Genomic DNA, 23,580 nt, shown 5'->3' with positions numbered 1-23,580 from the left:
TAGGATAATGAATTTTGTGCCCGTGAGTAAATTTTTTGCTGGTAGAAAAAAAGAGAAAAAAAGCAGCTCAGTGTACTTTTTTATTCCTATTGGGGCAGCATTTGAGAAAATAGCTAATGCTTGGTTTGAAGATGGTTTTAAGTACATATTTGTTTTTATCCAAGTGTTCATTTCAAATGATGATTTTATATTTGCTTCCTTAATAGAATTCCACCCTTCTTCCTTTTGTCCTAAGAGAATGAATTAGGTTCCAGGTGGTAAACCCAGCATCTGTGGATTATTATTACTAGTCATGTAGAATTAACTAATTTCCATTGCGGCATTCTAATTTGTAGGGTGCCATATAAAACTAGAGGCAGTTCCCAGCCCCAAAGAACTTTAAACAAGTATAAAATAAGAGATGAATACCGCAGAGAGACAGGATGACCCTGTGGTACTGATGAGAGAAGCTACAGTTGGTGATAAGGAGCAATCACAATGCAGCACGTATCCAAAATTATAAATGTTTTGTTAGACATCAGGATGATGGTGGTTTTGCAGGCTTTTATTATAGAGTGATGCGTCTCAAGACAGGATGAAAACTGAATGTGCTTGTTGAAAAATTGGACAAATGGACAGTTGAGACCTGTGTTATTGCTTGAAAAGAGGCAGGAGCCATTATTCTTATTCGCATTATTAAAGTTGATGGGTAAGAAGGCAAGTGGAAGGACTTTAAAAGTGGAGATAAGTAGTTTTGCTCTTATATCCTTCCTCATGTTTACTACATTGGGAGAAAATAAGTTCTGTTCCTGTGCTGCTGAAAGTCATCATTGTGGCAACTCCACTATTATTAGTTCATTCCATTTTTGCCTCAATATTAAGGAAGCGGTACTGAAGCGATGCATTTTGTACTTGTAAGGAATTCAGAAGCAAGCAGCTTATTTTATAATAGCTATGAAGAGAGGTAGGATATACAGGTCCCTAAACTGTTTGTTGGTCTAAGAGGAGAAGGGAAGAAGAAAAACAACATAAAATTATAGGTGGCTGAACAAAGATACAATGTGAAAAAGGTCTAGTAGCCTCTGACAATCATTAAATCTGCAAAAGAAACCTGGTACACTGGGTGTTAATTACAGTAATTCAAGATGTTTCTGGGAATACAGTGCCTTCTTTTTCATCTGGCCTGTACAATTAATGACTCAAACTTTCTGTTACGAATCCTTAAATTGTTCTGCTGTCTTGTGAACAAAAAGAAATGCCTAGGAGACAGTAGCAGAGTCTACTTTTCCAAACTTCTTCAAATGCCTTCTGTGTCCTAAAGATGCTGCCTTTTCTGTGACCTCTCTAAGGAGGCATGGTAGCAATTTCATAGAATCATAGAATCATAGAATGGTTTGGGTTGGAAGGGACCTTAAAGATCATCTAGTTCCAACCCCCCTGTCATGGGCAAGGACACCTTCCACTAGACCAGGTTGCTCAAAGCCCCATCTAACCTGGCCTTGAACACTTCCAGGGATGGGGTATCCACAGCTTCTCTGGGCAACTTGTTCTAGTGCCTCACCAGACTCATAGTGAAGAATTTCTTCCTCATATCTAATCTAAATCTGCCCTCTTTCAGTTTAAAGCCATTACCCCTTGTCCTATCACTACATGCCCTTGTAAAAAGTCCCTCACCAGCTTTCTTGTAGGCGCCCTTCAGGTACTGGAAGGCTGCAATAAGGTCTCCCCCAGAGCCTTCTCTTCTCCAGGCTGAACAACCTCAAGTCTCTCAGCATGTCTTCATAGGTGAGGTGCTCCAGCCCCTTGATCATCTTCGTGGCCCTCCTCTGGACCCACTCCAACAGGTCCATGTCCTTCTTATGTTGGGGGCCCCAGAGCTGAACACAGTACTCCAGGTGGGGTCTCACGAGAGCGGAGTAGAGTCGGAGAATCACCTCCCTCGACCTGCTGGCCACGCTTCTTTTGATGCAGCCCAGGATATGGTTGGCTTTCTGGGCTGCAAGCACACATTGCCAGGTTGCATTGAGCTTCTCATCAACCAACACCCCCAAGTCCTTCTCCTCATGGATGCTCTCAATCCATTCTCTGCCCAGCCTTTATTTGTGCTTGGTATTGCCCCAACCCATGTGCAGGACCTTGCACTTGGCCTTGTTGAACTTCATGAGGTTTGCATGGGCCCACCTCTCAAGCCTGTCAAGGTCCCTCTGGATGGCAGCCCTTCCCTCCAGTGCGTCAACTGCACCACACAGTTTGGTGTCATTGGCAAACGTGCTGAGGGTGCACTCAATCCCACTGTCCATATCTCCGACAAAGATGTTAAACAATGCCGGTCCCAATACCAACCCCTGAGGAATGCCATTTGTCACTGGTCTCCACTTGGACATTGAGCCATTGACCACAACTCTTTCAGTGCGACCATCCAGCCAATTCCTTATCCACCAAGTGGTCCACCCATCAAATCCATGTGTATCCATTTTAGAGACAAGGATGTTGTGCGGGACCGTGTCAAATGCTTTGCACAAGTCCAGGTAGATGATGTCAGTTGCTCTTCCCTTATGCATCAATTTTGTATCGTAGAAGGCCACCAAATCTGTCAGGCACGATTTGCCCTTAGTGAAGCCATGCTGGCTGTCACCAGTCATCTCGCTGTTTTCCATGTGCCTTAGCATAGTTTCCAGGAGGATCTGCTCCATGATCTTGCCGGGCACAGAGGTGAGACTGACTGGCCTGTAGTTCCCCAGCTCTTCCTTTTTAGCCTTTTTAAAAATGGGGGTTATATTTCCCCTTTTCCAGTCACTGGGAACTTCACCGGACTGCCACGACTTCTCAAATATGGTGGATAGTGGCTTAGCAACTTCATCCGCCAGTTCCCTCAGGACCCGTGGATGGATCTCATCAGGTCCCATGGACTTCTACACCTTCAGGTTCCTTAGATGGTCTTGAACCCGATCTTCTCCTGATTTCCTAGACGTCCTGTATTTACTAATTTATAAAGTGGTTAGTTTTGAATAAGGGTTTGAATTAACTGATGAGTCATAAATCTAAAGTATTTATTTCATATTAATTGAAACCCGGAGCCTTAGCATTTAGTGACCTGGTCCACAAATATCTGCCATGAACATAGTGCTTATAATTTGCAAGTCACGCATGGAATTATTGATTGCTCAGAGTAATGAGTACTGTGCTAAATGCAATGAGTGTCACAGGATCAATTCTTCTGTCTCTGTTCCTATTGCAGTTACAAACTATATATGCAAGTCACATTAAAAATAGCTTCATATTGTTTTGGGGTTTTTCTTCTTCTTTTGTCTTGTCTTTTCCCTAAGATCTCCTCACATTCCCATTGTAGTTCCTGCTTCTGACATTAACATATGTCTCTGAGGGTTGTCAACATAAAGCAGTGTGTGGTCCCAGAGCTGAGCCTTGCTCCCTCCACATGACTCTCAAGCAGAGACCTGTGAGCAATTACTCAAACTAGCCTCTCAAACAGCAATACCTGGAGGTGCATGTTTAAATGTTTTAATTATGTCAATGGGAATAAGGCATAGGAATTTTTGAGCAGGATCAACCTGGCAAAATTGCCAAGGAACTGCAGATGCTTTTCTGTAAGGAATTGCCTTCTTTTTTATGCGGCTATTATGCCAGGATGGCTAATGTGTATTAGTTTCTTAAGAAGGGAAAGAAACTACCACCACTTAGTTCATGAAAACGAAACAGGAAACACAAGCTAAGCCAAAAATTGTGGATGACATAGGAAACTGTATTTCTAGATATGAACTTTCTTAAGTACAAAGGCAGGCAAGATTTTGGTTCTGGGTTATCTCCATCCAGAACATACTAAAAACAAATTGCTATTTCCTACAATAAAATTAATTCTGTCAATTCTGGATTAGGAACAGTTTAAAAACTGGTTTGCTTGCCTAAGCCTTGCCTAAAAATGTGCTTGATGAGAGTCAGCATCTCAGGAAACTGAGCTCACAGTGGGGAACTAAAGTCTCTCTAGCCATCCATGAATGTCCCTCTTCCCTGGTTCCTTTGGGACATGGTGTCTCAAGGGAATAGTTACTTGACTTTCCAGAGAAGAGGGCCTGCTAGCATTCACCTTGTGGAGTTTACTTTGGTAGGCCTCTACCCTAAGTAGATGGTTAGGGGAGTAGGGGATGCAATGCATCTTTCAGTGGGAAGTGTGCTGGCTCTGCAGCACATGGTTCTGAGTTTTGCTGGTTTGGTTTTAACCACATGGTGCTAGAAAGGTAACTCCTAGGAAACTCTTGGCTTCTGCTAAGAGTGATAAATGATAACCATAGGTAGAAACGGGGCAAAATCGAGACTATATCATTACATTGTCACAGCATGCACTGTACTAGTGTGCTTAGTGCTTAGCTTACAATGTGCAGTCATTTTTAAGTACCTTTTTTTCCAGCATTTATAACCTTTTTGACTGTCAATAGGTTTGAAATGGGATGTTCTTCTTAGGATGAGCATCTGAACAATAATCTTGTTTCCCTGTGTCCCAGTCCAGTTTGGAGTTGAATGTGTCCAGTTAAAGTACTAAGCATTAGCAATCCTTGTGCTTAGGCTAGCCATACTACACAAGCTCTCAGCTTTGCTACCCAAGAATTTGATGAGTGACTTGTGTTGCAAATAACAGTTGCTATTGTTGCCCTGGGCGTGGAGGAAAGGCATCTGCCAGGAGTACGGATCCTTACCAAGTACAATGTTACTTCCAAGTCGCAGGAGAATTGCAGGGAGACATGCATCCCACATAGGAAAAAAAAAGAAAATAGGTTTTCTATTTCTTCTCAACACATCTGACTAGAATAAAGGCACAATCCTTCCCTACATTTCAGAGTATGCGCTCTTACAGCATAGTCAAAGGAAACACACGCAGGATTCAAAGTAGTTGAGGGAAGCAAATGGCTATGTTAGCAAAAGAAAAAATATATGGAAGATAGCGAAATATGTTTTCCTTCTGTGAATTAAATGACCATTATGTTTATAAAAGGATCTGAAGTATATCCATATTCAAACTTTTTCAGATAGTATCTGCCTCTCCCAGCATGCAGCCACTGGCTACTTAAACTCAATCTGTGGGCCTTGCCTGACCATGACCTGGTGCTGAAACAAATAGCTTGAAGAGAAGGAGAGGTTAAGCAATCATTTGCAAGCCCATCTCTGCCAGTGGGATTGCTATCTTTGTGTGTCTTGAAGCCACAATCTGAAGGATGTGAAAACTTCATCACCTCTACTACTTTGAAAAATGCATGAAAATACACTACGTAATTCTACCTCAGTAAAATGGAAAGTTGTGAATATTTGAAATGTGTAAGCAAGAACAATCTAGATAATTATTTAGGACCCCAATGACTGTTACTAGCAATAATGATGATTAAATTAACAAGTAAAAACATGTCATGGTTTCAGCTGGGATAAAGCTAATTTTCTTCCTAGTAGCTGGTACAGTGCTGTGTTTTGGATTTAGGATGAGAATAATGTTGATAACATGCTGATGTTTTAGTTGTTGATGAGCAGTCCTTGCACTAGTCAAGGACTTTTCAGCTTCTCATGCCCTGCCAGCGAGAAGCTGGGAGGGGGCACAGCCAGGACAGCTGACCCAAACTGGCCAAAGGGATATTCCATACCATGTGACGTCATGCTCAGTATATAAACTGGGGGGAGTTGGCTGGGGGGTGGTGACCACTGCTCGGGAACTGGCTGGGCATCGGTCAGTGGGTGGTGAGCAATTGCATTGTGCCTCACTTATTTTGTATATTCTTTTATCATTATTATTTTTTCCCTTCCTTTTCTGTCCTATTAAAGTGTCATTATCTCAACCCATGATTTTTACTTTTTCTTTTCCAACACAAACTATTCTATGATTCTATGAATTCTCTCCCCCATCCCACTGTGTAGAAGGGGAGTGAGCGAATGGCTGTGTGGTGTTTAGCTGCCTGCTGGGTTAAACCACAACAAAACAAAAAAGGAGAATATGAGGAAAAACTTGCTAATCGTAGGATATCTTAAATTGTTGAAGAGTTTTATGGGGTATGGTAGAAACTACATAATGTGAAGCAATTAAAATTTGCCAAATCAAAGCATTCAGAAACTCGCAGTACAATACAAAGCAGTTTTATATTGTCAGGGGGATGATCGGGTTATCTACTGCCTAGCTCTAGTTTTTAAGATCTTCATTTGAGAAAGAAAGAAATGAAATAGAATTACGTACTCAAAATATTTGTCTTGTTTTCTTTTTCAGCACAAATTGAAGTGATACCATGCAAAATTTGTGGTGATAAGTCCTCTGGAATACACTATGGAGTCATCACATGTGAAGGCTGCAAGGTATGAGATTTTAATACAGCATAGTCATCAGCATCTGCATTAGCCTCAGGCATCTATGTACAATAATACACTCTTACACGCTTTCAAGCAAGTGGAGCCAAAGGCTGTAAAGCCTGCTGCTGATATAGATGTGTTTCATGCCGAATTTTACTAGTTGCTTTCTTTTTCATCAAATAGTCTTTAGAGTTACCTCCTCATTTGAAACATGAATTAATCGCATCTGATGCAGTATAAGTGCTGATAGAGAGGCTAGCAATTGTCACACCTGTTCTATCTTAAATCATCTTGAGAGAGGGATTTCTTATCTTGTTTCCTATGCAATCCGTGTAGCATTAAAAGTTGGTGCAGTATCTCAGTTCAATATCTTAAAAGCTTACAGGTGTCAGTTGGGTCCTATTTTATCCCCTTTGATATTCTCTGCAGGCCAAATTGTAATTGCCAAAGGAAAAAATGCCTTACATTATGAGTAGTGTAAAAGGATCCTTTGTCTTCCTTATAGGCTCCAGCACAGGGCAATTGCTGGGAATTGGAGGTTGAAAAAAAAAAAGGGGGGGGCAAAAAACCCTTCCATGCTGCTTAGTCATATTAACATATTATCCCAGGCATTAGTTCAAATAACACAAATCAGACCCCAAGCCAAGAGAAGAAAGGCTTCAGTTTTCAACTTTAAAAATACTCTGTGATTTTATTATCTAAGGAATTATATCATTACTCATGGAAAACCAGACTTTCATACTACATGTTGGTATTTCAGCTTTGACTGTAAATGTGAAATTTCAAAGAAGGAAAGGCTGCATCTCTGATTTCTTCTATGTGGAAACACACGAACTGGTACATTTGAAAGTGGGTGCATATTTGTAGAGTGAAATAGCAAGTCTGTATTTACTTAATACTTTAAGAAATTTTAGAACATCTGAAAAATCTGAAAATTTGGCTGCACCCATTCCCAAAAGAAAGCTTCTAATGCCAACACATAAAGAAACAATACAGTGTCAAAGATCAGTTTTCTTTCAGAAACATTAACAATTGGAACAACCCTCAGTGTGTCACTGTCTTGTTGTGACACTGGACTAGAAATAAGCATCTCCTTATGATGATCACATGAAACAGGATTAGACTAATTGATCTGATACTCCAGAACTGGCACAAAAGCTACAGGAGAAAAATGCTTTCAGCAGAAAAACAGCGTCTTGTCTTGGTACTCAGCGCCCACAGAGCAGTTAGGGGTAGAGTCTCCTGTAGATGTGATTAGGGTTAATGCTGGCCCTTGAGTGTGCCTCAAGAGGAGATGATACCCCTCAGCTCTGTGTGTAGACTGCTTATTGAGATAAAGAGCTTCTCTTCCACTTACGACAGTTTTAACCCTATTGTTTTTGTGCCAGTTTTGCGGTATCAGATAAATTAGTCTAATCTTGTTTTGTGAGCCTGTTGTGAAAAAAGATGTCAGTTTTCACGTCAGGTCCGATAGGAGGCATCTGAGTCAGTCAGAGCTCTCTTTTAAGGTAAGCGCTGTCTCGGGCAGTGCAACTCTTCTCTTCATTGCCCAGCAATTAAATAACTATTTGCTTAGCCCGCATACTAATAACTTGTCATTTCTGGCTCCTCTTGTCTGAATGCATTAGAAATCTGAATTAATTAAGAGGGAGACCACGTGTGGAAGAAAGAGGTGAGAACCGCTCCACAAGCATGCACACACATTGAGCCAGGCACCAGACAGCCGCAGCATTTCAGAACACAGCGTCCAAGGATTGTACTGCCAGTGGTAGTGCTACAAACTTCAAGGGACAGGAAATCCTTTAACTCTCTGTCCCTACATTAGCTATGCCACTATAAATGCGTATTATAAGTGCCTAAGGGGGCATCATAAATATTAGTGCTGTTTTGTGTGCATGCCTGCATACGCTGAATAACGTGCTGGACCCGTTGAAGAAAATGGTGGCTCTGCCACTATCATCACTGGAGTGAAACCTGAAGATAGGTTTCCATCCCGTCTGTCTCTGTGGCTCCTTCTTTTGCTAAGAAGCCTTTTATCATCTCTCCTGCCTACCCCCAAAGTATTTGCTACCACTCTTTTGTCACGATTTAGACAGCAGTTCATGTGACCATTTCCCTTCTCGGACTGACTGTCAGTGATGGATAAAGTGATTTGTTCAAGATGCAGAAAGACTTGTCAGAGTTGGGAATATTGGGAAACCTGTCTTTAAGACCATAGCTCCTCAGTAATGAACTGCATCCTCCTTCCCTCAAATGGAATTATTCTCAGTAAATATATCAAATATTATATAAAGATCCCCTAAAAATGAAATGGAAGGATTGTCTGTACTTTGAAAGACAACATTCAGATCTTATGCAGGAGAAAGAGAGTACAAAAGTCTCCTTGTAAAAATAAATTACCTGTTGTAGATTAATTTTATTGTGTAACCCTTGATTTTTTCCTAAGAGGGGCAAAGAAGGAACAAACAAATTCTTCTGAGATGAGATCAACCTTAATGGGAAAAAACAGCACTACAGCATAAGGCACAGTCAATGCTAGATGGTTGTGTGGGGTTTTTTAACATTATTTAATTCATTTGTTCTCTCAAATCCATATCCACATAGGAGCTGCTAAAATCTAAACCTTTAAACCAAAAAATCTTTTGCATGTCAAAAACAAAACTGGCTGTAAAGTTCAGCAAATAGAGTAGAAGTATCTGCAATTAGCATCCATTTAGCCTTAAATTAAACTCTCCAGTTTCAGGAAAGTTTTGGTCAGCTAGGATCAGATAAGTCCCCACCAGACTTTTTCTGAGAGTTCCCGTAAAGGACATCCATGTTCTCAAAACTACAAATCATAAAACTTAATTTAGTTTTTAGATATACTATAATCACTGATAAAACCATCATGGGCCGGATGAAGTGAGTCTCTCTATGCTTGACCTCAGGAACTAGCGCTGCCGATGTCCTTGGTGGGACACCATGCCTGTCGCCTGTTGTTACTGACACCCCACACCATCCTCATTGGGTTCACCAGGACTTGAGTGAGAATTCAGGCACTACCCGTAGCAAGTGAATTGAGCCCTGTAACACTGTCGCCTTGTTGCTTCCCCACTCTCGTTCCCCCAAAACACACGGCTGCCACGATTTCCATTGCTCGGTATTACCGTCTGTCAGCCTGTACGGAGATAACACTGGTTCTGCCTGATAAATGAAGTCAGCTCTTGCTTTCTGGCTCCATTCAGAGCTGTTTGCAAAGCAGCCCAGAAAGGCACAACCACTTTGGCATCACTTCTGGTGACAAGTGTAACTGCAGTAATGATGCTTTCTGCCCTTTTTCTCCTCATGGCTTCCTGCGGTGGCTAGGCTGTCCTTCAGCTCTCCCACCACACAACCCTGCAGCTGCCTGCATCTAAAGATGCCAAAGTAGCCAAGGAACTTCTCTTCTTTGTTTCTCTCTTTCTGGACTTGCTGTTCCTCCTGTCCTTTATTTTACAGGAAAGTAAGGAATATCGTAAAATGCCGTCTCCCTCTCTCTTTCTCTCTCTAATCCTCAACCCCTGGTTTCATTCCTCTTGTCACCTCTGCCATTTCATGTCACTTTTACCATAATGGTACCTCTCAGTGTCATTCGTAAGCAGCTGGGAGCTCGTAAGGCCTTAGGTATGGGTTAACACTCTCCTTCGAGCCTTCTGATCTTTAACCAAATAGCCCGCAACTGGCCAGAAAGACCTTCTAGGAGATAGAATAACTACACATTTTTACATAGATAAAATGGATAATGTTATATTCCATTGAAATGGAAAATGTCATTACTTTCTCATGGTAGTGTCTAAAGGTGTTGCTTTCTCCTTTGTGTGTGGGCTTTACTTGATACAGTCATTAAATCCTAGTGCTTTTGTGATGCTTGAATTTGAATTACTTTTCACTCCTGAAGTGTATGGTCCCTCCAGATCAGATCAACATTTGCCAGGTTAAATTCAACAGCAGGCTTCAGCTTCTAAGGCTACACATAGCCAGTGCCGGTTATTAGCAGGCTCTTTCATCAAAGGAAGAAAATAGTCAGAACAAGTACTTTTAAGTCATCTGTTTACAAATGCTGACAAGCTTTTCCTCTATTAGGAGCAAGCATTAGATGATACATGGTCTTCATTGCACAATAAGAATGCATTCTATAACATTATTGTTTGCGTTTTAACAAAGTAGAATTACATTCTTTACAGAATAAAGCACAATTCTTCGTATTATAAGTAAATGTTCTTTAATTTCACTATACAGGATCAACACATCTGCAAAGCCATAGCATAAATAGCATTGCACTAAATAAGAGTTTATTGTAGTCGTTTACATGGTTCTCTGTGTGTGTGTGTGTGTGTGCGCACATATATGCACATGGTAATACTCGGTCTCTCTTGCTTTCTTGCCCCTAGGGATTCTTTCGGAGGAGTCAGCAGAACAATGCCTCCTACTCCTGCCCAAGGCAGAGAAACTGTTTAATTGACAGAACCAACAGAAATCGTTGCCAACACTGCCGACTGCAGAAATGTCTTGCCCTGGGAATGTCTCGAGATGGTAAGGAGTCAGATTCCTGCTTCACGCCTAAATCCTTTGAAACTCTTCTTCACTGCTGACTTACTTAAACTCCCTGTAGATTTCTGGAAAAAGAGAGAGGAGAAGCTCCTTGCTTTGTAATGCACACACTGTGAGACAAGGATCTTTGCCATTCAGTTAACAAAGGAGGCTATTTTCATGGGGAGGGTGGGGAAATCACAAACTGGAGAGCAGTATTAGTTTGGAACAGAAGGAGTCAGAAGTGAAATGTGTTGTTCTGATCAAAAGCACAAAAAGGTCACCTCTGGAGAGGTGGATTTATATTCCAGTTTAGATAACCTCTTATATTAAGCATTAACATTGATCTTAACATTAAATATTGATGTGTGAAAGCATCCCTTTCCTTGAGATCTCTAAAGGTCTGTGACAATAAACAGGCAGTTAAGAAGACATTTACACCTTGATAGCATTGGGGGTTTCTATTTGTTTTATTCAGAGCACTTGACCAAATATTTCGCATTGCTAAAAAAACATTTCTTTTACCTGTGCGTTGCTCCCTATAGGGTCTATAAAAGAAACGTTTCATAGTTGAGCACTGAAAATGGACACTATGCCAGAGGAAAGCTCCACAGTATATCCAATAGCTGTATCCTGTGGTCTTTGCAGAGCTCTGGTCCGCCTTCCAAGCTGTGGTGTGACAAGCCGTGATCTGTAGGCTGAGAATGTAGCTGCAGACACATCAGAGCTGCAGGTAGTGGGAGGCTTGGGCAAGGCTGCCCACAGCCAACCTGCCCCAATCACCACTGCTCGTGTAGGGCGTTTCCAGCTCACAGACATGTTTTAAATGGTCAGGAAGTATGAGAAGAAAATGTTCTATTTTTGAAGGCAGGTTATATTTATTTCAATTGTCTGGCAACAGTTTTCTGTCTTAGAAAGTTTACACAAAATGTGTCATTTGAAATTAACAGTCATTGATGGAGAAGTTACTGAAAGAGCTATTTCTTTAGATGGTCCACAGATTATAAACATGTTTTCAATTTGGACTGTAATAGGTCTTTTCCTACCTCAGTGTGTCTCATGTCTCACTGAAACAACTTGCTCACCAGTCTCACCAGTCTGGGAGGGGCCTTGCAGTCTAGCCTGTGATCTGTGAACTCTTTTTGGTCCTAGCATGCAGCTTACTTGATGCCTTAGCACCTGATTCTTCCCGGAGGAGATTAAAGTAGTAACATTTCAGTAATATAACAGCACATGCTTTCCTCCTAAAAGTAATATCTTCCAATGATTTGAGGTATCACAGGGGCATTTTAATGTGACTGACAGCCCTGTCTTCCCAACCTGTAATTCAGGGACCACTGCATACAGACAAAGGGAGTGATTCTTCTGACAGCATCGCTTTCTTCTCTCATTGTTTATGTAAGGTTGTTTATACCTAACAATATTAAGAGCTCTTGCAAGTTTAAAATAGGCTGTATGGACTTTTAACAGAGAAACTGAATGTGATTTTTACCTCTCAGCCATGTAACAGATTCATTTTTATCATGCAGAGGCAGGATGCTAATTGACAGCAGCTGGAGAATCCAATTAATGAATATATAATGAGAATAAACAGTGGGTGTTTGTTTTTATTACTGAGGCTCTAAATTTGAAGAAAACACACAGTTGCATTTTTCAAAATACAGTCATTGTATATTGTCTGTAAGGGTGTGCAGTGCACCATGGTCTGATTCCAGGGGCGGGCTGTGTTTGTGTGAGGTAGCTTGCAGCCTGTGTGAAGGGCTGCAAGCAAGCTGAGGTTGGCAACAAGAAAAAAAAACTCTTAGTGTAAAAAAGTGCAAATAAATTGAAGAGGCTACCATCTCCTTGGTATTCTGGCACTGCCATTTCATATTACACTCTTCCTTTTCTGTTCTTTTTCCTGCTTGAAGGTTTTCACATTCATCCACATGTGTAGGCTCAGACTCTTCTGGAGGGCTATAGCTGGGGTAGCAAAAATGAGAGCCAAGCCCATCCTATGCTAATAAATGTAATGATTCTGAATTGATCCCAATTACAGATGGACTGGAAATACTCAGCATTGGAAAGTACACCTCATCATATGTAGAAATTAGTATTTCCAGAGCAATGTCCTCTTATCTGTGCTCTGATAAATTCTGCTGAATGTATCCCTCATTTGTTTTAGAGCACAATTAACAGCTACCTCTGCTCTGAGATCCCAAGATCTAGCCCAGTAGAAATTATAGAGAGGTGGGGTGGGGGAAGATAATCAGCTATGACCCACTGTATATGAAGGCTGTGGATTTACTCCGCCTAGTTCCACAGCAATCAGCCTGTCATTTTTTAAAATTTCGATCTCAGTGTAATGAACCCTCTTCCTGGAGAGAGTAGTTTGGACTCTGATGTTTTCGTCCCTTTCTCATCAGAAGGAATGCATGGATTTGTGCATGGAGATTATGTAAATTGATTGTGTAAATCCCTGAGACTTTCCTCTGTGGAAAAGATGACATTCATTCGTGCTGTTTACCTTCAAATCTGTTATTTTCCTCTAGGTTCTAACTCTAACCTGTAAGATTTCTTTTTTTTAAAGTGTGAAGATAACACCCCATTGAAAGGATGCGATAATAGGGCTCTAGGGCTTGTTTTCATCCAGAGTACTAATCCTATTAGTGCACTGTTTAAAGGTTTGTGAAAAGTTGGTAAATTACATGGGATATGAATCTACAGACTGTACATTTCATACAGCTCTGGGTTGTTGTTCAGTGAACACAGAGATATAAAAGGATGCATGGTCTTTCTAACATTCACAGTGTGAAATGAGTTGCTTGACTGAGGCCCTCCTGTCAAATAGGAGTCATTGTCGTCACCTTGTAAATCCAAGCACACAATACTTTTTCCTTTGTGAGACACATATGGTGTAAAGCTTTGCATCCTCTCTCATTTCCACAGAAAAAGATAAGTTTCCACAGCAAAAGTAACGCTGAAAGTAAATACCAAAAGAGTGGTGGGGTTGAGGGGACTCAAGAAAAAATGAAAGATGACAATGGTTCGCATTATGCTTTGCTTTTCAGCTGTGAAGTTTGGAAGAATGTCCAAAAAGCAGAGGGATAGCTTGTACGCTGAAGTACAGAAGCACCAGCAGCGACTGCAGGAACAGCGGCAGCAGCAGAGCGGCGAGGCAGAAGCCCTCGCCAGGGTTTACAGCAACAGCATCAGCAATGGCTTGAGCAACCTGAATAATGAAACTGGCAGCACCTACTCAAACGGGCACATCATCGACCTGCCGAAGTCTGAGGGTTATTATAATGTGGATTCTGCCCAGCCTTCCCCAGACCAGTCTGGGTTAGACATGACTGGAATCAAACAGATAAAGCAGGAACCTATCTATGACCTCACCTCTGTACCAAACTTGTTTACCTATAGCTCTTTCAACAATGGGCAATTAGCTCCGGGGATATCCATGACTGAAATAGGTAAGGAAAATTCTTATTCCTCTAGTGTAATGTGTATATATAATGTGTCTTCATTAAAATATCATATAGGCATTCCATACACAGGTACACAATAATTACATGTTCACAATTGTGTCTATGTGCACACACATACAGGGAGTAAAGGAAAGAAAATCAGTCTGGCAATAATTGACACAATATCAAGACAGTTCTGTTTTTACCAAAATCTACATATTATGCAGTTTCTTAAATTCAGCAGCTAATGTTCTGTTTATGAAATAGGAGCACCAAGGCAGGTGATGAATCAGTCAGAACCAAGTGATAATTAGTAGCGGGGAGCTTGTTTCAAATGAGCTCATTACTAACAGGGTTAAATGATCTCTTCAGCTAGCCATCCGTATTCTTGTCAACACCAGAATCCCCATGGCAGCTAATTCTAGGGTATTTATTATTGTCAAAAAGTACCATCTCGCTACTTCTGGTGTGTGGATGTACATGCAGAGCAAGTTCACTGAATTCATGAGGTGCACAAACTCTGAATGTAGTTGCATGGATACCCCTGCTTCTCTACTTGAATGCCTTGGAGAGCCTGTTCCTTGATTTCTTCTTTGAAAAGTAGCAAAGAGACCTCTCTGTGAGATAAGAGGGTTTGAAATGCAACGGCTAATGGTGATTCTTCTCTAAGGAGGATTTCTGTTCATCTAATGCCTCTAGTCATACCTCTCCAACGCAACTGGAAGTACTACTTCTATTATAAAGAAATAACATGAAAGAAGATTGGCACCCTAATTAGATACTTCCCACCTCAACAAGTGAAGTACGCTGAGTCAGTTGTGGTTGAGAATATAATCAAAGGGTACCACTTTGTTAATGGAATTTAATTAAAAAGAAAGAAAAAAAAAAAAAAATATTATATTCGAGAGCACCCGTAACAAACGAATTAATGTCACACCATAAAAAGCTATAGTTCTGGCCTGGCCTTGCTGCCTCATGGATGTACACTGAGATGTGTAAATGTATGTGTGTACTCAGACCTACTGAGGGCCCTGGAGATGTGGCATGCACTTGATATATATTGCAGAAAGGGTGTATGTAGTAGTTACTGTCTGATAAAAAAATAAAAATGCAGCTAGAATCTGTAGCATGTTTTCTGCCCATGGATGCTCATGTGCAGGAAGCTGTGTAAGAAATTGTGTGCTTTAGTTGTGAATTGTGTAGGGGAAAGTTATGCTTTTCTGCCACTCTGTTTAGGGGACATGTTTTGTTACCACTTTTGGCCTAGCCTGCCATCCAGTGAAGTCCTACACGTACAGCATAGCACTACAGAAGATTAGTGAGGAACATCTGCTCCAACTTCCCTCTCGGCTCTTGTGGCCATATGAATGTTACTCACGTGTGGCTTGTGCAAACCTCAGTCCTGCAACAGTGATTCACAGTACTCCAAACCAGCTGAGAGACAATTTAAACAGTCAGAAGAGCTGTTTCCCTGCAACACCCTGTACCAAAGGGAAATGTTCCCAGAGAGACTCAGAGGAGGTGCGAGAAATATGACAATTCTGGTGGTCCATGAATTAGGGTTTGTGCTTGTTACAAAAGTGAGCCCAAAGAGAGAATATGGTCACGGGACTGTATCCGTAGTGGCTAAAGGATCCCACTGAAGTCAATGGGAATTTTTGACTCATGGACCTTTACAGAATCATTTAACTTTTATCTCTTGCAGGATCGCTTAGAAATAATGCATCATTCTTAAATTTTCACCCATCTTTTTTCTCTCCTAACCCTAAACCAGCCAGCCCTAAACCCACCCCACATTTCCTCTGTCATCTGGCCAGTGTTCCCCTTCTGGAGCACACAAAGCAGGGAAAACCCCAGAGCACAGGGAGCAGGACATAGCAAAGGGCCTATTTCTGAGCTGCAGCAAAATTCAGGTGCTGGGATTTACCTCTCTTCCTTTTGAAATTGGAACTGGGGCTCCTAAATTGCTAGAATTTTACCCGAGTACTGCTGTATGTCATTTGTGGCACCTACAGCAGAGAGGTAAGGGTGTTAGTGAGAGATAATGTAGTATAACGGATCAGCTGACACAGCTGAAAAAATGGAAGAGGTGTACCATAAAACACAGGGATTAGTGCACAGGCAAATTATATTTTCAGTGTTTAAAAACAAACAGAAAATGCCTCTTAATGCTGCAGTGGATTGTTGGACCATCTGTAAAGCTGCAGTATTGCAGTCAAAGCAGGAAAACTCTAAGCACTGGGATGCATTGATTTTGTATTACAGCGTGCTTAAATTTCACCTCAACATTTTATTTTACTTACTCCAGTGAGATTTAGGAATAAGCTCAACTCACGTTAAATAGAAGTTACTGCCTTAACAGTTAGATGAAATCATAGAGAATATATAGGAGATGGAAAAGCTATACTGCATTGATCCTCGTGCCTGATAGAAATGTCTTTAAACTACCTTGTCTAGTGATATACTGAACCATTGCTTGAAGTATTGCAGATCATGTTAGTTCTCTTCCTCACTGAAGACTTTCTACCAGATTCAAATATCCAGTCTTAGTTTTCTTCTGGTCTTTATATTCTTCAAATACATCTATTTTTTTAAGCACAACCTCACTAGCCACTTGTCTGATCTTGAGTGCAACCCTCTTAATTTTTTCCTCATAAATGAATGTGTGAGACTCCTTCCATCCTTGAGCTCCTAAAAGTTGCTGCAAGCTCTCCAAAGGACAGAATTCTTCACAGGCAGCCCAGAACCAAAGTAGTCTGCAGCTTCTGCATCACATGCCAACCAATATCCAGTTCACTTATTCCTTCAGTGTTACTGCTTTGCTTGTTTCTCACGCAAATCTGTCCTGTATAGGGCAGTTTTTATTAAGATACCTCTGACCGCACATTTCCAAGTTTGAATCCCATTTTCTCTTTCTTTTTTTTTAACTTTTTCAATCCTGTTACATTATGTCTCAGCCCCCATTGATGCTTTGTGACTTCTTTCAGTTTAGAATTATCTCTTCATTTAATTAGCATGCTGTGAACCCTCTCTTTCAGATTATTAATGAAAATGCTAAATGCTTGTAAAACAAGTTCTAACAATGGTCCCTGCTGCACCTGACTAAACAACTTGCTGCAATTGCATAAATTACTTTAGTATTTATTGTTTGCTTGCTATCCAACAGTAAGGTTCTCTCAAAAATCCAAATAACAAGTCTTCATTTCCCTGTCAGTTTGATTCAGTTATAAAAATAATATTTTCTAAGATACTCTATGACATAATTTACACATCATTTGCATCCTTTTCTTCACATGTTAATTTTTTAATTCCACCAAAAAGGAATCAAAATGGTCAGGCCTACTTTGATCTTTAATAGTTCTGCGCTTTAATTTGAATGTGAAAGTGCTCTTTTTCCTGAACATACCTTCATCTACAGTAGACTTTGTAGTGGAAATGGAAATTGTTCAACTTAACAGTTTTGAAATTCAAAATTTTTACACAGCACATGTTTCAACACATAGTATTAGAATGCCACAGCAAGCAAAATATAGCTTATCTGCATTACATGCTTACTAGTATCTCTAAATAATGTACTAGGAAATAGGTGTAGGAGAGAGAGGTGCTGACAAATTAAAGTTGTATAGGGCTCCTTCACATCTATTTAGTACTAGTATATTCCTCAAAATGAGTTGAACAGTCCAGGGTACAACTGCACATTATCTGATCACTATGAGAAGCAAGAGAGGTAATGTCTCCTGTGGAAGAGAGGGCTAAGTATAAGAAAGAGCAGTTTCAGATACAGACACAAATTTCTCATGTAACTGCCAGAGCTTACAATGGAGGAAAGCTGGATAAAATCAGGTAGTTCCCCATTAGGCAGAACAGTGCCTTAGGCTCAGCCCTGGTCAGTATTCCAGTTCCTGTTATAAAAAGAAAATCAAAGCATAAAGAAATCAGTCCAAAGCTCGTAAATAAGCATACAGGAGCAAAGCCTCAGCTTCGCATGGGCTGCGTTTCCAGGCCAGCTCCTTTTTCTTTTAAGGGAGGTATTTTCATCCTTAACTCAAGGCATCTTATTGGAGACTTGATCTAGATTTGTAGCCAAGTGGGTAGAGCACAAAGTAGGTCAGATGCAGCGACCAGATGGATTGGGCAGGCTCTTTCTCTACCTGTGTTGCTGTCCACGGGTGGCACGACCCAGGTGTGTCCCACCAGCCAGCAATGCTGCCAGCGCAGGAGGCGCCCATGGCCTGAGGGTGCATGCTGCCAGGGACCCCACGGCGTGGTTCTGTTTCTCCTCGACCACCGTGCCATCTGCACATCTGGAAAGGCAGAAATTCCTCACATTGTCATGGGAGCTCAAACCGTGGGGTGAAATCTGCTCGTGGAGTCGAAAGCGAGAATTTGGTTATTTGCAGAATTGCTTGCTCCTCACAGAGAGAGTCACAGAGGTCAGCTGGTGCTTGGGAAATCCCAAAGGGAGAAGGGAGCTCCATTTCCTGACCCTGGTAGCCCCACAGAGGGACAGCAACATTTGCTCCCAAGTGTGATTTTAAATTAGCAGGTATTAAAGGCTTATTTTTAGACTTGGTCAAATTAAAGACCATCTTGTTTAAATATATGTGCATAATATTATCTGTCACTGAGCTAAGCATTGCATTTTCCTCACAAAGTATGTGGCTCAAATGTTAGCCTGTAAAAGTTAACGGAAAGGTTTCCCTGCCTTGACTGCAGTTGAGATTACCAGCCTATGATTTCTTAAGATGAGAAAAAATTATTAGTGAACACTGTTGTGGAGAAAACAGATTGGTTAAGGGTTCACTCAGGACAAATTGAAGAGCGCCCTATAGCTGTGTGTATTTAGGTAGCCAATAAGGCACCACTAGAGCGTACAGGAGGTCACATAACCCAGCCTCTGTAATTACAGAAGAAAGTGTTGCTTAGGTATATTTACATGGCATTTCTTCAACATCGGCTCTATTTGAAGGTACCCAATGGCTTGGAGAGCTTACATTTCTACCAAAATTAAAGTCAAATAGTGAGTAAGGTTGGTAGGCTCAGGCTTGATCTTCCTTTTTCCCAACCCCTCTGATCCTGCTCTGCTGTGTGTATCTTAAGGTGGGCAATAGCTCACTGGGGCAGCCACATGATGAGAATTGAAGGAGGCATCATGTGCCCTACTCGCCAAACCCACCATAACACACCGCTCTTTTGATCCTGAACCATTGACTGGAACATGACAGTAAAGCAAAACCTTCAAAATGTTTTAAAGACTGGCTCAGGATGGGTATGTAAAGCAAAAGCCACCTTGGTAACTGCAAATGACACCCCTTGCACAGGTAAGCTGTAATTTAGGTGGGTTCATACATTCATCTCAGGACCTACAGCGAACAACTTTACATACTGTAAAGTTACTAAATTTCCATTGCTGCAATATTGTATGAGCAGGAGCTTAGCATTTAGTTCATTCACTATCCCATCCTGAGAGGACGTCTTCACATGGAAACATTCTCAACTCCTCTGCTGAGGATATATTTGAAAGCCAGTCCCACACCTTTCTCCTTTCCGTAGAAATCTTCCCATTAACTTCAGAAGAATTTAGTTTATTCCTCCATGACTATACTGTTCATGGATGTCCACAGCACTGTATGTTGCATATGCAATATACATACCAGCTTCAGACTGATGTCTTAAAAAGTATGCTGTGCCTTGCTGCTGAAGGTTGCAAAAGCACTCCTCCAATTGTGATAAGCATTATTTATTACTATTCTTTAACTCCTTTCTCTGTACCTCCAGGATTTGTTCCCTGTGCCAAATCAAGTGTTAATGGACAGCTTACTGAACATGTATTGGTCAGTTAGATGTTATTTGAAGGGACACTGTAGGGACCAGCACACTCAAAATGCAATGAACTCTAAAACCTATACCTAAGGTGACATTAACAATGTCTATGTTGATGTTCCCTTTACAAGGCCACTGCCCATCACACAGTGAAGCAGAAATGATGGTTTTGTGACTGTTATCCTGCATAACGTTTCTTCGCCTCTTTTTCTAAGCCATAGCTTAATATCCCTCCTTCCAAGGTGGTAGTCAAATTTTGCAGGGCAGGTGTCGACAGCCTTACAGCTGTATTTCAGCAGAGCAATGTTGCCATCTAGTGAGCAATTAAAAATGTGCAGCATGTGCATTTCTGCGCAGAACCCCTTAGGGTACTATATCTTACCGTCATTACCTATTTAAAGGTGGCAATCAGAATAAATTAATATTACAGTTCTGTACTCATTTCAGTTCATGTGACAAAACTTAGAACTTCTGCTATTTTTTTAAACTAATTTTTTTTTCCCCTTTTTGTACACTCAAGAAGAACAGAGAATGGCAAGATTTAAAACTAATTTGACAGCGTTGTTCCGTTAGGAAATGCTTCAACTTCATAAAAAATGGACAGAAAAGAGAAGGAATAAATTAGAACATTATGATGCTGAAGCATTCTAGCTGAACTGATGCTGGAGTGAAGGGTGTTTTTTTATAATTGTAGATTCTGATTTTTTAAGCATATATTTAGAAATAAATTTAACCAATAAAATCAACAAATAATTTGGCAGAAATTTTGGGAAAAATGTAATATTTTTGAAAGTTTGTAAAATTTTCTAGTTCTATCTTTTCCCATCTCCAAATTAGTAATCTCTCTTTATTTGCAAATTTAGACCAAAACCAGCCTAATTACAGATTTACATAAAGGCTTTAATGAGTTTATGTTGCCCAACCCTGTAGTTTAAATGATCAAAATGTTCATAAATAACTGATTATGTTGTTTTCTTTTACTAAGTGTATATTTTAGCACTTACTGATTTAAGAAGACTTAGGGAGGGCACAGTTTGTGCTAGAAGTCTTGATGTAGATTTAGAAAATAAAGACTGTTTTCTAGAAGGTACTATATTTAAGCACCAGTTTTTTCACCCTGTGATTTTCAAATCACCAAGCATCCACTGCCTCACAGTAACTGCAGTGGACTTTGGCTCTGTCGCATGTTGGTTCTGGTAGTCCTGCTTGACTATACTTAACATAAATTATAGCAGTTCAATAAGCACGATGCAATGTGCTAACTCTAGTTCAAATTCATACAGTAAAGCAATTATCTAAAACTATTTGAAAATGCAGTAGATGGTCTAAAAGTATTACTCAGACTGGGTTTTCCTGCAAATTATAAAGCTTTTTGGCTATTTCTGAACGCAATTTGACTTCTCTTTCAGTTAAGTCAATTAATATATCAAATGCAGGCCAACTAGTAACGTCACAATAATTTTACCAATGATGGCCATTGGCAGTGTTCCTAGCTGGGGTTTGATCACATTACAGACCATGTACTATAGATGCTGCAGAAAATGCCATTTTAAATATTGCCGTTTATGTTTATTGTGGGGATAAGTGTTGCAAGTGGGAATACAATCAAGAGTTCTGTTCACAGAGAGGTAAAGTTTAATTACTTCTGGCATATGATGCATGTTTTGAAGAAACAAAAGTTTTCTACTGACTGTGTTTTCCTGCAGCACTGAAGACAATGAGGTCCCATCTTAATTGTGGTTATGACTATTTAAACAATATAAGCAGCTGGATTAAGCAATTAAATTAATAAAATCAGTGACATCTTTTAACTGAGATTAAGGATGGGGAACATTTTGTGACCTTTTGTTCTGTTTTACTTACTTTTCAGATTGTTTTACAAATGAATTAAAAAGATGCATTAAACGGTATTAAAAACAACCTTATCTATAGCTTACATTTCTAAAGCATGATAATATAGTTCTTTAAAGGGGGTATCTTTCTAATCCATTAAAGCAAGTATATAAAATTCCTCCTTTTCTCAAAAGATAGGAATATTTTCTTGCATAACGAAACTTGACAAAATATGTTGTCTATTGAGAATCCAAAAAGCAGTTAAAAAGCAACCATTTGTAGCAGTCAAAATATGTAAAATACCATATCATACATCCCATATATTACCGTATATCATGACAATCTTCTCAGGAATAGCACTGTGCTGTGAATATTGTCAGTTTAGAAAACACACAAAAAGATCAATGTAAAGCTAATAGTATAACGAGTACCGAGGCATGCTGTTGCTGCCAGTCGTAGAAATAGGCTGAGTCCCTATTGTATGCTTCAGAGCAGCAATGTCAATAGCAGAAGAAATGGTAACTGGCTTTCTGCAAGAAACCATCAAAAAGAGAAGGCCGCAGCAAGTGCCAGAACCTGGAGGGCCTGGGATATGTGAAGGATGTTGTCTTGCAGGGTTGTGTCTCACACACAACCCACAAGGAGACAAACATAGCGCTGCAGATGAGAATCAAAAGGGCAAGGCAGTGATGATTTAGGAATCACTGTAGTATATGGAAGTGGCACACTATCTGCAAAAATTGGTGTGGTTTGAATTCGTAGTGATATGTTGCTTACTTCCTCATCTGAGCAACCCCCTTATCTCAGTGTCAGTGCTCCCTGTCCTTAATGTTTGTATATGCTGTTTCTGGGCAGTCAGCACTGACAATATGCATGCTTACCTTCTGCTTTCTGAGAGCTTCATCTGGGGTCCATACTGTATTTCTTTGTCATCCTGGACAACATTGTTCAATCGTTCTTTAATCCTCAGGCACAAGGAAGCCAACAGAAGCTTGGTTTTACAATTTTTTTTCTTTCCCAGTACACATGCAACATCCTAAGTTTGACTTCCTGCGACCATAGTTCACTTTCTCACTGTGCGTGCCTTCTGTCTGGCAGGTTTCATCACTCACTTCATGCTTTTCACTACTTGCCACCTTATTCTTGAAAATAATGTAATTCTGCTTGTTATGCAGTTTGTGGTGTTGTTCCCACCTCTATAAGTAATGTCTTTCTTCAGTCCATTCAGTTTTGATACTTTATTTCACAGAACAACGACAATTCTTTTATACAAGAGTGAAAAGATATGAGAAAAAGTTGGAGTGAAACACACGGGAGAGGCACATTGATGTGTTTAGTGGAAAAATGCAATGCAACAAGACACGGGGCTCAGACAATGCTCAAACTGATTATCAGAACACAGTTTTTATAGTGCAGTAGTCTTGCGGGGGTGAAAGTCACATGTAAATTGGAACAGTAAAAGCAAGATATTAAAGCATGGAGCACTGTCTTGTGTTCCTGTTTGACTGTATGGACATTTTTTCTCTTGATCAGTGAAATCTCTGGCATTGCTTATGGTAACCAAGTTGTTTCACTTTCTGACACTATACACTGGCACCACTTTGATCCGACTCAG

General features: G+C 40.4%; 1 protein-coding gene across 2 annotated transcripts in view; it reads left to right on the top strand.

Moving 5' to 3' along the window:
• Positions 1-23,580, top strand: part of RORB (RAR related orphan receptor B) — a 191,666-nt gene that overhangs the window by 97,731 nt on the left and 70,355 nt on the right. For both annotated transcript variants that reach the window (XM_076363121.1, XM_076363120.1), the window contains exons 2-4: positions 6,236-6,321; positions 10,725-10,866; positions 13,914-14,315. In XM_076363121.1, coding sequence (XP_076219236.1) covers positions 6,236-6,321; positions 10,725-10,866; positions 13,914-14,315 — 630 coding nt within the window. The remainder of the gene's footprint in view (positions 1-6,235; positions 6,322-10,724; positions 10,867-13,913; positions 14,316-23,580) is intronic.

Source organism: Aptenodytes patagonicus, chromosome Z (genome assembly GCF_965638725.1).
Source record: "Aptenodytes patagonicus chromosome Z, bAptPat1.pri.cur, whole genome shotgun sequence".
Lineage (NCBI taxonomy): Eukaryota > Metazoa > Chordata > Aves > Sphenisciformes > Spheniscidae > Aptenodytes > Aptenodytes patagonicus.
The sequence above is the reverse complement of the archived record's forward strand: the minus strand, read 5'-3'. Positions and strand labels throughout refer to the sequence as shown.